A 15,802-nucleotide genomic window follows, 5' to 3' on the forward strand; every position below is an offset into this window, starting at 1 on the left:
CGGGGCTCCCCATGCCATGCCAGTGGTCCATCTGTCTATCCAACACCACAGTGTCTCAAGCACCATAGCTTCATACTAAACTCTGACCCCTGCTCATTCTTCTCTTTCAAGAGGCTCTTCTCGGGCCATTGTGATTGCATATAAACTTTAGAATCAACTTGTTATATTGATCAGATTATTTCTAAAATCTTGATTATTTAGGGGCGCCTGGGTGGCTCAGTCAGTTAAGCGTCCGACTCTTAATTTCGGCTCAGGTCATGATCTCACGGTTGGTGGGTTTGAGCCCCACATCGGGCTCTGCACTGCTGTGGCGGAGCCTGCTTGGGATTCTCTCTCTCCCTCTCTCTCTCTTTCTGTGCCTCCCTCTCTCCCTTTCTCTCTTCTCTCAAAATAAATAAATATACATTTAAAATTTTGAGTTTTAAAATTGTGGTAAGGGGTGCCCGGGTGGCTCAGTCGGTTAAGCATCTGACTCTTGATTTTGGCTCAGGTCGTGATTTCATGGTTTGTGGGTTTGAGCCCCACATCGGGTTCTGAGCTCACAGTGCAGAGCCTGCTTGGGATTCTGTCTCTGCCCCTTCCCCACTTGCTTGTGCACACACAAGCTCTCTCAAAAGTAAACTTAAAAAAAAGGAAAGTTCCCTCCTATTTATAGTTTGCTAAAATGTTTTTAAACTATGAATACTCTATCAAGTACTCTTAATGTATCTATTGAAATAACCACATGGGTTTTTTTCCTTTATTTGGTTAATACGGTGAATGGTATTTGTAGATTTCACAATCACAGGACAAGCCAAATTAAAAAAAATTTTTTTTTTACATTTATTTTTGAGAGACAGAGTGAGACAGATCGCAACAGGGGAGGGGAAGACAGAGGAGAAGACACAGAATCTGAAGCAGGCTCCAGGCTCCAAGTAAGAGTTCGGCACAGAGCCCAATGTGGGGCTCAAACCCACGAACCATGAGATCATGACCTGAGCCGCCCAGGCACCCTGCCAAATTTTGCCGTGAACCTAAAACTACTCTGAAAAATAATTTGTATGAAAAAAACCCAATTGCAGAAACATCTATATGGTAAATATCTGTAGTTGTTTGTTCAAATGGACATATATGAAAAAGTGGTATTACATTTGGACCTGCAAATGGAAATTAGCCAACAGTATGTGTCCCTCCCCGCAAGTGATTTTTTTCCTTTCTGGTTACTTTAAAAAAACCTTTGGGGCGCCTGGGGCAACTTCATGATCTCAAGGTTTGTGAGTTTGAGCCCCACATCAGGCTCTTTGCTGAACGGCTGGGAGCCTGGAGCCTGCTTCGGATTCTATGTCTTCCCCTCTGTGTCCCTCCCATGCTCATGCTCATGCTCTGTCTCTCAATGATAAATAAACGTTAAAAGAAATTAAAAAAAAAAAACCTTTTGGCACTCCTTTTTTAAAAAAAAATGTTTATTTTGGGGTGCCTGGGCAGCTCAGTTAGTTAAGCGTCCGACTTCAGCTCAGGTCATGATTTCACAGTTCCTGAGTTTGAACCCCACGCTGGGCTCTGTGCTGACCGGTCAGAGCCTGGAGCCTGCTTCAGATTCTGTGTCTCCCTCTCTGTCCCTGCGTTGCTCGTGCTCTCTCTCTCCCCCTCTCTCAAAGAATAAACATTGAAAAATTATTTATTTTGAGAGAGTGCATGCAAGCGGGGGCAGGGCAGAGAGAGAACCCCAAGCAGGCTCTGCGCTGTCAGTGCAGAGCCAGATGCAGGGCTCGATCCCACAAACAGGGAGACCATGATCTGAACTGAAATTAAGAGACACTTAACCGACTGAGCCACCCTGGTGCCCCCAAACCTCTTACTTTGAAATAAGTAGATTCACACACAATTGCCGTCCTGATCAGGTTCTACCTTCTTTTTCTTCCACATTTCTATTATTTTGCATATTGTTTGACCCTGTCAATTTCAGAAGTTCCCACAGGTTTCAACCTGTTCTTGTTCCTGCTGACATAAGTACAATGCTTCATTTCCCTCTATGTTTGGTGATCTTTGTGAAGTCTTCTGGGTTGAGTTTAACTTGTGGATGAACTGGAGACCTAAACCGAGCTCACTTTCCTGCAGAGGATTTGCTTTTGCTTGTACAGAGAGCGCCTCCACCCGTCTTTGCTCCTTTCAAGGGTCTCCGGCTCCATCAAGGTGTCCCACTTCCCACCTCCCCTCAAAGCACTTGTGGCTCGTGGAGGCTTGCTGGGCCCTTTGGAGACCTCCTCCCGCCTGGAAACAAGCCTGGGGAGGATTCTATTGCTACCTGCTGCTTCTTACCTTACTCGATTCAGCTTTGGAAGCAAGTCCATTAGCTTTGCTCTGCCTCCTTTGCAAAATGAGATTAATCCCTACTTTTGCAAGGTTGTTATGCGGATTACAGGTAACGAGTGAAGTTTTACGTGACTGGTGCACACAGAGCTTGACGCCCATCTGCTCAAGGGCCCTGGTTGCTCTAAGGGTCCAGCCTTCCAGCAGGTCACCTCCCCCCATCCCCACCCTTATGACGAGGCCAGAGGTAAAACACGACACAGATGCTTTATTGGCTACAAAACATGAAAACCCAGGCCCCAGGGGTCTCTGGTGATGCCAGGGAGGTGGAAAAGACAGAGCAGTTGCTGGGCCCCAGCACACGGGTGAGTGGTTGGGTCGTGGGCCCTTGCCGCAGGCTCCATCCAGCTGGATTTCACTTCCAGCAAAAGGCTGCCCTTCTGCTCACGGCGCGGAGCTGGGCCCTGCCTGAGGACCCCACGCCTGTGGGAAGTGTGGGCGGAAGGAAGAGGTGGCCGACGGCCGTCCCTGAGGACGTGCTGAGGCAGCTCCTGGATCGGGCCTATCGGGTGGATGCCAAGCCAAGGGCCTCATGAAGTCCTGTGCGGACCTCTGGCCTGGCCACCTGCTCCCCTTCAAGTACCCTCCGTCCTGACGCCAGCCCTGGGAGAGGAAGGAGGTCCCTGCCGAAATTTTTTCCTCCTCTCGTGGCCAAGTGGGAGGAGTAGCTGAAACCCTTCCTTCAACCGAAGCAGCTCAGAGCAGAGGGAATGCTCACCAGCTGGGACATGATCCCTGTTTGGGGTTGTGCACAAATCTGTCTAAAAGAACGTATCTGCTCAAAACATCAGTCCGTCCCCCAGTTCAGCTCTGTGCAGGGCAAGAGCCTGGAGACAGCGCTGGCGGCCGGCGGCCGGTGGCCAGGGCCTGGGTGGGAGCTGCCTCTGTCCCGGGCCTGGGGGCCAGCCGCCCCCTTGCAGGAGGAAGTGAGGGCACCGTCTATCTCCTGGGCTGCAGGTGGCCGTGCAGCTGCTCCGCCTGGACCTTCAGGCGCTGGAATTCTTCCTGGATGAAGTCCGTCAGAGCTTTGCGCATCTCCACCTGAGGGGAAGGACTCAGGCTGGCCTGCGGCCCTCAGGGAGCTCTGCCCAGGAGCCCTGGGAGGCTGAGGGTGCCGGGAGAGGCTAAGACAGCTGCCGGGTGGCAAAGGGAAGTGGGGGGGGGGGGCCGGGCCCGGGGCAGAGAGACAACTCACGGCCGACTTGTTCTCTGCCCGGAGCCGTTCAAGTACAGGCATGGCGCTGAAGGGCTTCCCGATCAGCACGGTGATTTTCTGCAGGGAGACCAGCCACCAGTGGGTGACAGAAACAGGGAGAGTGCCCACAGCCATGGCCCAACCACCCCAGATAGCGAGGAGCCAAGTCCTTCCCCTAACTTGCTGCATGCTCCCTCACGACCACTCTCCCTCTTTAAGACAAAGTGGCCAGGCTCAGTGCCTTTCAAATCCTGCGGTCCATGCTCTGAATGTCCTGTCTTATCCAAACCCCAGGGCTCACCGCCTCCACCCACCCTGATTTCTTTTGCTCTCCTTCTACTGGCCTTGGTGCCAGGAAGTCCCTCTCTCTCTGTTCCACTCGGTCCCCCTGCTGCAGCTTCAAGCTCAGCTCCTGAATCTGGCCTCAGCAGTGCTGAGTGGGAGACACGACGCACACAGTAGACAGACAGACACACGAAGGTCAACAGCCCCTACACACCTGTCCAAAGCGGGGGAAGTAGGGCGGGCTGTTAGGAAGGACATCATTCATTCCTGCAGCACAGTGGACAGAGGCCAGGAAGCGGGCATGGGGTGGAGCACGGTGACCTGGGAACAGATGGAGCCCCGGCCCCCTACCCCAGAGGCCCTCTCCCTGCCAGCCAGGGGAAACCCCCAAGACCTAGGGAAGCCCCTCCTCTCCCGCCCCCACACCCAGGCCACAGCCTTGGCCCAAGACAGGTGCTCACCGACATGCCACAGTGGCAGGATGACAGGGTTGAGATGACACTCGGCAATCAGACGTCCGATTCCTGCCGCGGGGAGAGGCGGGAACATCAGCAAGAGCACAGCTTCAGCGCCAGCCTACAGCCAGGCCACCCCTGCCGTCTTCCGGTTAAAACCAACTCCCCTGGTCCAGCTCCTCTGCCAGTCGAGCCCTCGTCTCAGCACCTGCCCCCTTCCCACTACAACCAACACACCCATCTGCCCCATCTGCCACCGTCCGACCCAGCCACACGAGGCCAGCAGTGCCTACCCCACTTAAAGCGTAGGAACTCAGAGCTCATGTTCACTTTCCCTGTGGAGAGAGAGGACAGAGATGAGGCTTGGCAGCTGGCGCGGTGTGCAACCCCGCCAACTGTACTGACCTTCCGGGAAGATGTGCACCCAGTCCCCATGGTTGAGCTTCTCCAAAATGAAGTCCATTCCCTTCTGGTAGACACCGTCTCCTGCCAAGAGAAGGCATGCGCCATCAGTCCCCATTCTCTCGGGGCTCCCTCCTTCCCCTGGGAACGAAGCAGCAGCTCAAGGACTTCCTCATCCTCCACCACACCATCCACGTGGACATCCTCCGAGAACACTCTGCTCTGAGGACTCAGCCCCGGTTGCGCTGTGCCCTCGACATCCTTTGTTCAGAATATTCTCTAAACTACCTGTCGTGTGCAAGGCAGCATCGTTGTCTCAGTCTCCAACTGACATTCTTAACTGGCGATTCCCTCACCAGTCTGCACCCCACCTTCTACCTGTTGGCCCCGCCACAGCCTCGGGCACTGCACCACAGACACCCACAGAATGCGTCCTTGTGGGCTCCTGGATCTGCTCAGCATTCTCCTTGCCCTCCCTCCCTCTCCAGCTCCTGCAGCCCGCCTTCTCCTTGGGACGCACCAGCCTTGTGGCGAGCCTCCCGTGTGCTGCCCCCGGCCCAGAGGGCACCGCTCGAGCAAACCAAGTCTACTCACGATCTCCAGCCTCGCTTGGGCCCAGGATCCTGGACAGCAACCCTTTCCTGGGGTCTTGGCTAGGCTTGTGCCCACAGCCGTCCCTCCTGGGCCTCCCTGCCCTGCCTGAGCCCTCGGCCACCGCCATCCCTCTCTTCTGCTGGCCCCTTCACTCCTCACAGGGCTTTGCTCCCTCTGAAACTAGTCTCTCAGTTATCGAGATCTCTTGGAAAAGGGAGAACATTCGATGGAACACAGTGTCACTGAGGGTTGGGAAAAACTCAGACTGGCTAGGCTGAGAGAAGGGGAGTGGAGCTGCCCTAAGGCTAATAACACTCACCTTGGAGACACCTGGGGACCATGACACTAGACCCAGGTGGCCTGGCATTTGCAGCAACACAGACACACATACCTAATGCTATATACTGGCTTTCAACTGGGAGTCCCTCGGAGACCACTGTGACCACACGTACTAAGAATCTCCTCGATCTTGTCCATATCGTGGACAGTGACAGACAGACTTATCGAGTAGGGAAAGCCATATCATATAGAGGAGGAGACACACATTGGGACTATGTCAGGCCAGTTCACCAAGAAATGGACTTTTAACCTGTTCTCTGCAAAGCCGAGTCTTTAGAAGGTGCTAGTGAGGCATCCAGGGGTCTCAACCCAACCCAATTGGGACCCGGCCTGGCAGCTTCTTCACGGGCTGGAGTTGAGGAGCAATCACCCACCACAGCTTCTCAGGGCATTGTGAGAGCACTGGTTCCCCTACTTCGGGTAGCATTAACTGGTAGGGGGTGGGCTTCAGAGGTGTCATCTCCTTCTGAGCCGCTGGTGCAACTGCACCCAGCTGGAAATAAAAATTCATACTAAACTACAATGCTCCCAAATCTTTGAGACACAGCAAAAGCAGTTCTAAGAAGGAAATGTATAGTGATACAGGCCTATCTGAAGAAACATGAAAAATCTCAAATAAACACTCTAATTTTATACCTAAAAGAACTAGAAGAAGAAAAACAAAGCCCAAAGTTAGAAGAAAATAATAAAGACCAGAGTGGCGGGGCGCCTGGGTGGCTCGGTCAGTTGGGTATCCGACTTCGGCTCAGGTCATGATCTCATGGTTCATGGGTTCAAGCCCTGTGTTGTACTCTGTGCTGACAACTCGGAGCCTGGAGCCTGCTTCGGATTCTGTGTCTCCCTCTCTCTCTGCCCCTCTCCTGTTCCCGCTTTGTCTCTCTCTCTCTCAAAATAAATAAACATTAAAAAAAAAAAAAAAGACAGAGAGGACCCAAATAAATAAAATCAGAAATGAAAGACGAGAAATAACAACTGATACCACAGATACACAAAGGATTCTAAGAAGGGCGCCTGAGTGGCTCAGTCAGTTAAGCATCCAATAGCTGATTTCAGCTCAGGTCGTGGTCCCAGGGTTGTGGGATCGAGCCTCACATCAAGCTCCACGCTGCTGGTGTGGAGCCTGCTTCAGATGCTCTATCTCTCTTTCTCTCTGCCCCTCCCCTGCTAGTGTGCCCTCCCTCTCTGTCAAAATAAATAAATTAAAAAATTTTTTAAATATATTTAACAAAGGATTATAAGAGACTACTATGAAAAATTATATGCCAACAAATTGGACAACCTAGAAGAAATGGATACATGCCTAGACACACAGTCTTTCAAAACAGAATCAGGAACAAATAGAAAAGCTGAACAGGCCGACTACTAGTGACTGATTATTTGAATCTATAATCCAAAAACTCCCAACAAACGAAAGTCCAAGACCAGATGGATTCACAGGTGAATTCTGTCAAACGTTTAAAGAAGAGCTGATACCTATTCTTCTCAAACAATTCCAAAAAATATAAGAGGAAGGAAAGCTTCCAAATACATTCTACAAGGCCAGCATGACCCTGATACCCAAACCAGACAAAGACATTACAAAAAAAAGAGAAAACTATAGGCCGATATCCCTGATGATGGTAAATGCAAAAATCCTCAACAAAATATCAGGAAACCAAAATTCAACAACACATTCAAAGGATCATTCACCACAATCGAGTGGTATTTATTCCAGGGATGCGAAGATGGTTCAAATATGCGCAAATCAATCAATGTAATACATCACATTAACAAGATGAAGGATAAGAACCCCATGATCATCTCAATAGGTGCAGAAAAAGCATTTGACAAAATGCAACATCTGTTCATGATAAAAACCTCAAGAGAGTCGGTTCAGAGGGAACATACTTCAACATAATAAAGGGCTTCTATATGAAAATCCCCCAGCAAACATCGTCCTCCATGGGGAAAAACTGAGACCTTTTCTCTGAGGGCCAGGATCAAGACAACAATGTCACTCTCACCACTTTTATTCAACATAGTAGTGGGAGTCCTAGCCACAAAAATCGGACAAGAAAAAAAATAAGAGGCATCCACGTTGGTAAGGAAGAAATTAAGTTGTCTCTATTTGCAGATGACATGATACTACATGTAGAAAACTCTAAAGACTCCACCAAAAACTGTTAGAACTAATAAACGGAACGCAGTAAAGCTGCAGGATACAAAATTAACACATAGAATCCGTTGCATTTCTATACACTAATAACAAACTAGCAGAAAGAGAAATTAAGACAACAATTCTATTTACAGTTCTACCAAAAAGAACAAAATACCTAGGAATACACTTAACCACGGAGGTGAAAGACTTGTACTCTGAAAACTACAAAACACTGATGAAAGAAATTGATGACGACACAAACAAATTGGAAGATATTCCATGCTCATGGATTGAAGGAATTAATATTGTTCCAACATCTATATGACCCTAGTCTACAGATTCAATGCAATCTATATCAAAATACCAACAGCATTTTTCACAAAACTAGAACAAATAATCCTCAAATTTGTATGAAACCACAAAAGACACCAAATAGCCAAAGCTATCTTGAAGCAGCACAATCCCAGATTTCAAGAGATACTGCAAACCTGTAGTAATCAGAGCAGTATGGCACAAAAACATATACAGATCAATAGAACAGATCGGAGAGCCCAGAAATAAATCCATGCTTATGTGATCAGTTAATCTACAACAAAGGAGGCAAGAATACACAATGGGGAAAAGACAATCTCTTCAACAAATAGTGCTGGGAAAACTGGACAGCTACATGCAAAAGAATGAAACGGGACCACTTTCTATCACTATACACAAAAATAAACTCAAAATGGACTAAAGACCTGAATATGAGACCTGAAACTATAAAACTCCTAGAAGAAAACACAGGCAGTAATCTCTTTGTCACTGGCCTTAGCGACCTTTTTCTAGATATATCTCCTCAGAGAAGGGAAATAAAAGCAAAAATAACTCTTGCGACTACATCAAAATAAAAGGCTTTTGTACAGCACAGCAAAGGAAACCATCAACGAAACGAAAAGGCAACCTACTGAATGGGAGAAGACATTTGCAAATGATATTTCCAATAACGGGTTAATATCCAAACATCCAAACTGTGTAAAGAACCTACACAACACCAAAAAAATCAAATAATCCAATTTACAAAGCTAGACATTTCTCTAAAGACGACATCCAGATGGCCAACAGACCCGTGGAAAGATGCTCAACATCACTCACCATCAGGGAATTACAACTCAAAACCACGATGAGAGATCACCTCACAGCTGTCAGAATGGCTTGTATCAAAAAGACAAGAAATAACAAGTGTTGGCAAGGACGTGGAGATAAAGGAACCCTCATGCACTGTTGGCGGGAATGTAAATTGGTACAGCCGCTGTGGAAAACAGTATGGAGCTTCCTCAAAAAATTAAAAATAAAAATAGGGGCACCAGGGTGGCTCAGTCTGTTAAGCATTTGACTCTTGATTTTGGTTCAGGTAGTGATCTCATGGTTCCTGAGTTTGAGCCATATGTTGGGCTCTGTACTACAGTGAAGAGCCTGCTTGGGATTCTTTCTCTCTCTCTCCCTCCCTCCCTCCCTCTCTCCCCCCCTGTCCCCCCCCCCGGCCCCCCCTTCTCACTAGCTTCCTCTCTCTCTCAAAAAACATTAACAATAAAAATAGCATATGATCCAGTAATTCCACTCCTATTAGCCAAAGAAAACAAAAACACTAATTTGAAAAGATATGCACCCCTGCTCATTGCAGCTTTACAATAGGCAAGATAGGGAAAGAATCCTTGTGTCTATCGACAGATGAATGAATAAAGATGCGGCGTATACGTAGACAGACACAGGCACACACAGACACACACAGACACACACACACACACACAGACATATACACTCAGTGGAAAATTACTCAGCCATAAAAAAAGAATGAGATCTTGCCATCTGCGACAACACGGATAGACCTAAAGGGTATCATGCTAAGTGAAATAATTCAGAAAAAAATAAGTACCATATGATTTCACTTGTGTGGAATATCAAAATCAAAACAAATGGATAAACAAAGAAAAAGCAGAAACAGACCCATAAATACAGAGAACAAATTGAGGTTGCCAGAGGGGCAGGGGTGGAGGGATGGGCAAAATCGATGAAGGAGAGTGGGACATACAGCCTCCCAGCTATGGGATGAATAGAAGTCATGTAGATGGAAGGCACAGCATAGGCAATATAGTCAATGGTGTTGTGATAGTGTTGTATGGTCACAAAATTCACACTTGTGAGTACAGCATAATGTACAGAGTTCCAATCACTGTGTTGTACACGTGAAACTAATGTAACACGTGTCAACTACAGTTCAATGAAAAAAGAAAAAAGAAAAGCTTGTACAACACCACTTCCATACTTCATGTCATATCATAAGGCCTATGCTGGAGGGATGGAATGGTCTAGAATACAAAAGCCAAGCATGCCAGATACTTCCTTTGCTTTACCACGTGAGCTCTTGGCTGCACATCGAATACGTTTAATAAATAACCTGTCCCTGCCCACCTTCTCTCACTCAAAGTGCTTAGCACTAAGATTTTCTTTTCGGTTTTTAATAGTGCAAGAACACTTGGATGCAGACCAAAAGAAGAACAAGACAAGAACTGGACATGGAGGGGGCCTGACCGGCTCAGTCAGAAGAGCATGTGACTCTTGATCTTGGCGTCATGAGTTCAAGCCCCACGTTGGGTATAGAGATTCCTCAAAAAAGGATAAACTTTAAAAATAGCAAATGGGGGCGCCTGGGTGGCTGTCGCTTAAGCGTCCGACTTCGGCTCGGGTCACGGTGTCACGGCTTGTGAGAACTGGGTTGGGCTCTGCGCTGACAGCACAAAGCCCGCTTCAGATCCTCTGCCCCCCTCTCTCTGCCCCTCCCCAGCTTGTGCGTGCTCTCTCTCTCAAACATTAAAAATAACAAATAAATAAGTAAAACATTTCAGAAACGTGCACACGGAAGACGTCTGGGCGAGCTTGCAGAAGAGAGGACCTGAGGCTCAGGGACGGGAGTATCCGAGCAGAGTCCCCATGTCCGAGAGCGGGGTGTGGTGAACAAGACCATGGTCGCTAGCCACAACACTGTAGCTTCCGCTTGTGTTTTAGAGAAATGAAGTCGCCCCCAAAGGCAGCAGCAAGAGCAAGCGCTCAAGGCCTCGAGTAGATCTCAGGGCCTGGAGGAGTGCGCATTAAAAGCCCTTGACTGAGGTAACTTCACTGCATTTGACCGCATTTCGCTTTGACCAGAAACAGGACACTTTGCTGCCTTGGTGGCTTGTCTCTCCTTCTGTGCTCTGAGGTGCCATCCGGGCCCCTGCTCTCTGTCTGTTCTCCCTCTCTGCCATCTCTCCTCTACTTTTGCCACTTTGTCACCAATTGGGTCCCCGACATCTTCTCAAGTGCTCTTCTGCGTTCCAGAACCGCACATCCCACTGCCTCCGGGACTGCTCCCCTCCTCGGGGGACGGCCTCCTCACACGAAACACATGCACAGCGGAACTCCCCTCCCCTCGCAACCCCCACACTGCATTCCCTTCATCCCCTCCTCCCAGTGGCTCAGTGTCAAGATGTCACCAAGAGTCACCTGTGGGCTGTCTTCTCCCCCCTCCACCATAGCCAGTCTATCAACAAGTCCCGTCAACTTTGCGTCCAGAGTGCTGCCCTTGTCCAGCTGTCTGTAGTGGCCCCCAGAGGCCCGCTACCATGCTATGCCACCAGGATCACTGCGAGAGCCCCTCATCCGGCTCCCTGCCTCTACTGGGCTCTGCTCGCAGCCACCAGCCATGCTGAAGCCAGGGTGCTCTCTGGGAAGAACAGATTTGGAAGCACATCACTACCCAGATGACAGAACAGAGTCCAACATTCTTGACGTGATTGTTCTGGAACCTTCACATCTGTCACACCCTCACCTCGCAAGCCTGGTTGTTACCCCAAAGCCCGCAGCGCCCATCACAGACCGATGACGCTGCGGTGCCATCGGCGGGTCTCTCAGCAACACCCTTGAGGGAAGAGGCTGTGGCCGATGCCTCGTGACTTCTAATGCCAGAGCCCCGGCTTCACACAACCCTCAGGCGGTCCCAGGGCACGAGTGCTCCCCAAGAAGCCATCGCTCCTCCGGCAGCCACTGCCACGTCTGCGGCAGCCACGCAATACAACTGGGACTCACACCAGTGGAGCAGCGGCTCCTGGCTCCCTTTGTTCCCAGGCTGTGTGTCCTAGCTGGGTCCCTCCACGCCCAGTGCTGCTAAGCCAGAAGCACTAGCCACAGTCCCCGTTGCAAATAAAGCCCAAAAAGGCCCCAGAAGTGCCTCCCTGCATCTACTCGCCCACGGACCCCTCCTTGGAGGCTCAGCTCACCTCGGCACACAGGCACACACTTGCCCAAGCTGAAGAAGCGGGAGTGTAGTTCTCTGGTGAAGCAGATGTCTGCAGCCGCGGGGGTCCTGAAGAAGGGACAGACGCAGTCATCCCTGGCTCCTGCACCCTGATGCCCTGCCGTCCCCCCAGCATGGCGCCTGACATCAGTGGCGATGTGGAAACGCGGCACAGGAGGGCCTGTGGAACCCCACCCCGTGCCCTGCCTGTACTGCTGGACGCCGCCTCCTGGGCAGAGCAGGAGGAGGGCAAATCTGGGCAGAGACGGGTGAGGCCTGCCAGGCCCACTGCGAGGGGCCCATTCCTCCTCACCAACGCATCAACTTCAGGTTCCAGATGTGGCGGAGTTTCAGGATCCCTAGAGAAGGAAAGGCTTCATGACCCAACCTGCCTTGTCCGCAGGGAGCATCTTGTTCGCTCCCAGTTTCAGGAAATGAGGAACAAGGGCAGCAGCTCTACCATTTGTGCCCAAAGTGCCATGTTACAGACCCTTGGGCTGGACCCTCAGGTTGTCCCTGACTCGTTCTTCTCTCCCACCCCAACCCATATCTTAACAGTCACATCTGGCCTGCCTACCACACTGACATATTTTGACACTGTGTATTCTTGTACACTTGTCCCCCCACTGTTAGCGCCACCACCCGAGTGCAGGTTACTGAATGGCTCTAAAGCCTCCTTGTTGGCCTCCAGGGATCTGCCTGTGGCAACGTACAGACCCTTCTCTGCCTGATGGCCAGGGTGAGCTCGGAAAGGCTGCAATTTGACCAACTGACTTCCCGTGACAGTCTGACCTGCAGTCATCCGTACAGGCCCTGGGCACCCCCTGAGCCAGCCATTTGGGTTACTGGAGACTATGAAGTCAGCAGAGCAGGAACTTCTAGGTGGCGAAGTGGGCTCCCAAATGAGGGGAGTTGAAAGGTACAAACTCAGCCTGGAACAAACCTGGAACCAGGACGCAGGTCTCCCAGCCTGTAGCCTAGACTCTCCTTGCCAGGACACCCTATGGTTCTCAGATGTGTTCCACTACTCTGTGGGACCTTCAATGGTTTACAGAGGATAGAGGGTTCCACGGGCCTGATGCATCAAACTAAAGAGGCCGTCACATCTTGCCCTGCAGTCACTCCCCCACTTGCTCATTCCCTCCAAATTTCTGAGGCCATCTCCAAATCATGTTCCGAGAGGATACCGACCGGGCCACAAATCGTATTTTGACTCCTGGGGCAGGACACCCCAGAAACAGGAGTGCCAGAGCTATGTACAGAGCCCTGTGAGAAGGGAGTTTGTTCTGCTTTTGTTTGGCGCCCTCCCGGGGTCTCTCCATGCTTCCCTGTGCCCAGAACACTGGTGCCAGGTACCCCAGAGATGAGGGTCATCCATGCAGGACTGGTGATTGGAAACAGTGATGAGGGGCGTGGCTGGGCCTCGGTTCTCGATGAGCTCGTACAGCACCTCCTTGTTGTGGACGGTGAGGTGGTTCATGTACTCTGGGGGGAGAGACGGACTGTGGGGAGGGGTCTTGGCCTCGCTGTCCCTGGGGCCCAGGGCTCCCCCCAGCCAAACTAGCCCCGGCCCGCACCCACAACCCCGAACCCCAACTCTGGCTGGGCGTGGACAGCCGTGGCCGACCCTGCCTCGGCTTCAGGCCCACTCACTGGTCCAGAAGCAGCTGTAGGTGCCCACCAGGCCCATGACGACGCTGCTGGCCAAGGTCCAGGTGAACGGCGGCACCGCGGGGAACGGCCATTTCACACTTAGGGGCATCTCCCCCACCCAGACCGAGCTCCCCCGCTCCGCCCCAGGCGGCCTGGCGCTTCCCCTGCCACGGGGCGGCCTGGGGCGGGGGGCGCTCTAGATCTGTGTCCTCAGCCGCGGGGGAACTGGGTCCCTGACAGACCCGCGCCACACACGGGCGCCGCGGCTCCGCGCGACCGGGGACTCGACCAAGGTCACCTCGCGGGTCAGGCCAGAGCCGGCCCGGCCCGACCTCTCGCCACAGACCAGCCGCCACCGGGGTCAGGAGCCAGGGGGCCCAGGGAGAAGCGAGAAGGGCCGGCGGCGGCACCCCGGCGCCCCGCGCCCCGGCCGGAAAGCGAGCCAGCGACGGGGCCCGGCTCCCGGCTGCCTGTCGCAAAACGCTCTCAGGCCGCTTGACGGCAGCGTGGGCGGGCCCGCGGGCTGCGTCGCCCCGCCCCGCTCCAGCGCGAGGTGGAGTCCCGGCCGCTGGAGTGCGCGCTTCCTTTTTGTCCCCTTAATTCGGGCACAGAAAGGTCCGAGAGGCAATTTGGGCTACGCAGCACAATTAGCCGACACCGCTAAAGGTCGGAGCTGGCGGGGACCTTACTTTCGCTTTTTTCCCCTTTATTTTTGTGGAGGCAAAATTTATATAACGGAATTCGCCGTTTTGTGGTATTTTGATACCGATTTCTGCTATGCACCGTATTTTATATATACAACATATATACGATGTTATACATGTTACATTATATAATTTTAAAGGATTAAAATAGTACAGATTTGTACCATATGTGTAGATGTAATATGTAATGTATATGCAGCAACATATGGCATATAATAAAAGAAATACTCTGCATAATATATGTAACATAGTATTTTATGTCAGTACATTCCCAGTGCCGTCAACCACTATCTCTAACTAGTTACAAAACATGTTTATCACCCTGGAAGAAAGCCTTATATCTGTTAAACAGTCTTTTTGTTTTGTTTTTATTCCTTTTTTAAAAAATTTTTTAACGTTTATTTATTTTTGAGAGAAAGAGAGAGAGCACGTGCAGGGGAGGGGAAGAGAGAGAGGGAGACCCAGAATCGGAAGCAGGCTCCAGGCTCTGAGCTGTCAGCACAGAGCCTGACGTGGGGCTCGAACTCACCAGCGGTGAGATCATGACCTGAGCCAAAGTTGCATGCTTAACCAACTGAGCCACCCAGGTGTTCCTATTCCTTTTTTTTTTTTTTTTTTAATGTTAATTTACTTTTGAGAGACAGCGAGAGACAGAGTGCTAGCGGGACAGGGGCAGAGAAAGAGAGGGACACACAGAGTCCGAAGCAGGCTCCAGACTCTGAGCTGTCAGCACAGAGCCCAGTGAGGGGCTTGAATTCGCAAACTGTGAGATCATGACCTGAGCCAATGTCGGATGCTTAACCAACTGAACCACCCAGGCGCCCCTTTTTAATTTAAGTATGTTCTACACCCACCATGAGGCTTGAACTCACCACCCTGAGATCAAGAGTCACATGGTGCACTTATGAGTCAACCAGACACCTGTGTTTTTTAAATTTTGAAGCACAGTTTTATTGATTTTTAAAAATGCTTCTGGGGAGCCTGTGTGGCTCAATTGTTTAAGGGTGGGACTCTTGGTATCAGCTCAAGTCATGATCTCACAGCGAGGAGCCTGCTTGGGATTCTCTCCCTCTCTCTCTGCCCTTCCCCCACTCACAAGCGCTCTCGGACTCTCTCTCTCTCTCTCTCTCTCAAAATAAATAAACTTTAAAAACTAAGTTGATTAATGAATAAAACAGTGTTTCTAGTGTTCTCATCACCACTGTAATCCTAATGTGCTCATGCACATGGGTCCGGCCAACAACGGGACCACACTGCAATCATCGGTGAGGACCCGCCGCCAGGCCGCAGACTCCAATGAGTCCCGTGGTCGTCCCAACAGCGACAGTGCAGGACCACGCGGGACACCGAGCTGCCAGCTTTCTTCTCCCCTTCTCTTGG

The 15,802-nt window shown here is 50.8% G+C and overlaps 1 protein-coding gene across 5 annotated transcripts; it reads right to left on the reverse strand.

Moving 5' to 3' along the window:
• Window positions 1-2,538: 2,538 nt before the first annotated feature.
• Window positions 2,539-14,189, reverse strand: TAFAZZIN (tafazzin, phospholipid-lysophospholipid transacylase). Of its 5 annotated transcripts, none has more exons than XM_040467517.1 (10): window positions 13,719-14,186; window positions 13,422-13,550; window positions 12,379-12,424; window positions 12,049-12,134; window positions 4,690-4,770; window positions 4,578-4,619; window positions 4,291-4,353; window positions 4,044-4,150; window positions 3,545-3,622; window positions 3,176-3,390 (listed from the first exon to the last, which is right to left on the reverse strand). In XM_040467517.1, exons 1-10 carry the CDS (start codon window positions 13,825-13,827, stop codon window positions 3,289-3,291), a joined length of 843 nt encoding a protein of 280 aa, XP_040323451.1. In that variant the 5' UTR covers window positions 13,828-14,186; the 3' UTR covers window positions 3,176-3,288. The 5 variants fall into 5 exon arrangements, with proteins under 5 accessions (XP_040323449.1, XP_040323450.1, XP_040323453.1 ...); XM_040467518.1 differs by having other exon boundaries at window positions 4,044-4,096; window positions 13,719-14,180; XM_040467515.1 differs by having other exon boundaries at window positions 2,539-3,622; window positions 13,719-14,189.
• Window positions 14,190-15,802: the final 1,613 nt, after the last annotated feature.

Source organism: Herpailurus yagouaroundi, unplaced genomic scaffold, assembly GCF_014898765.1.
Source record: "Herpailurus yagouaroundi ecotype Mexico unplaced genomic scaffold, PumYag 67493, whole genome shotgun sequence".
Taxonomy (NCBI): domain Eukaryota; kingdom Metazoa; phylum Chordata; class Mammalia; order Carnivora; family Felidae; genus Herpailurus; species Herpailurus yagouaroundi.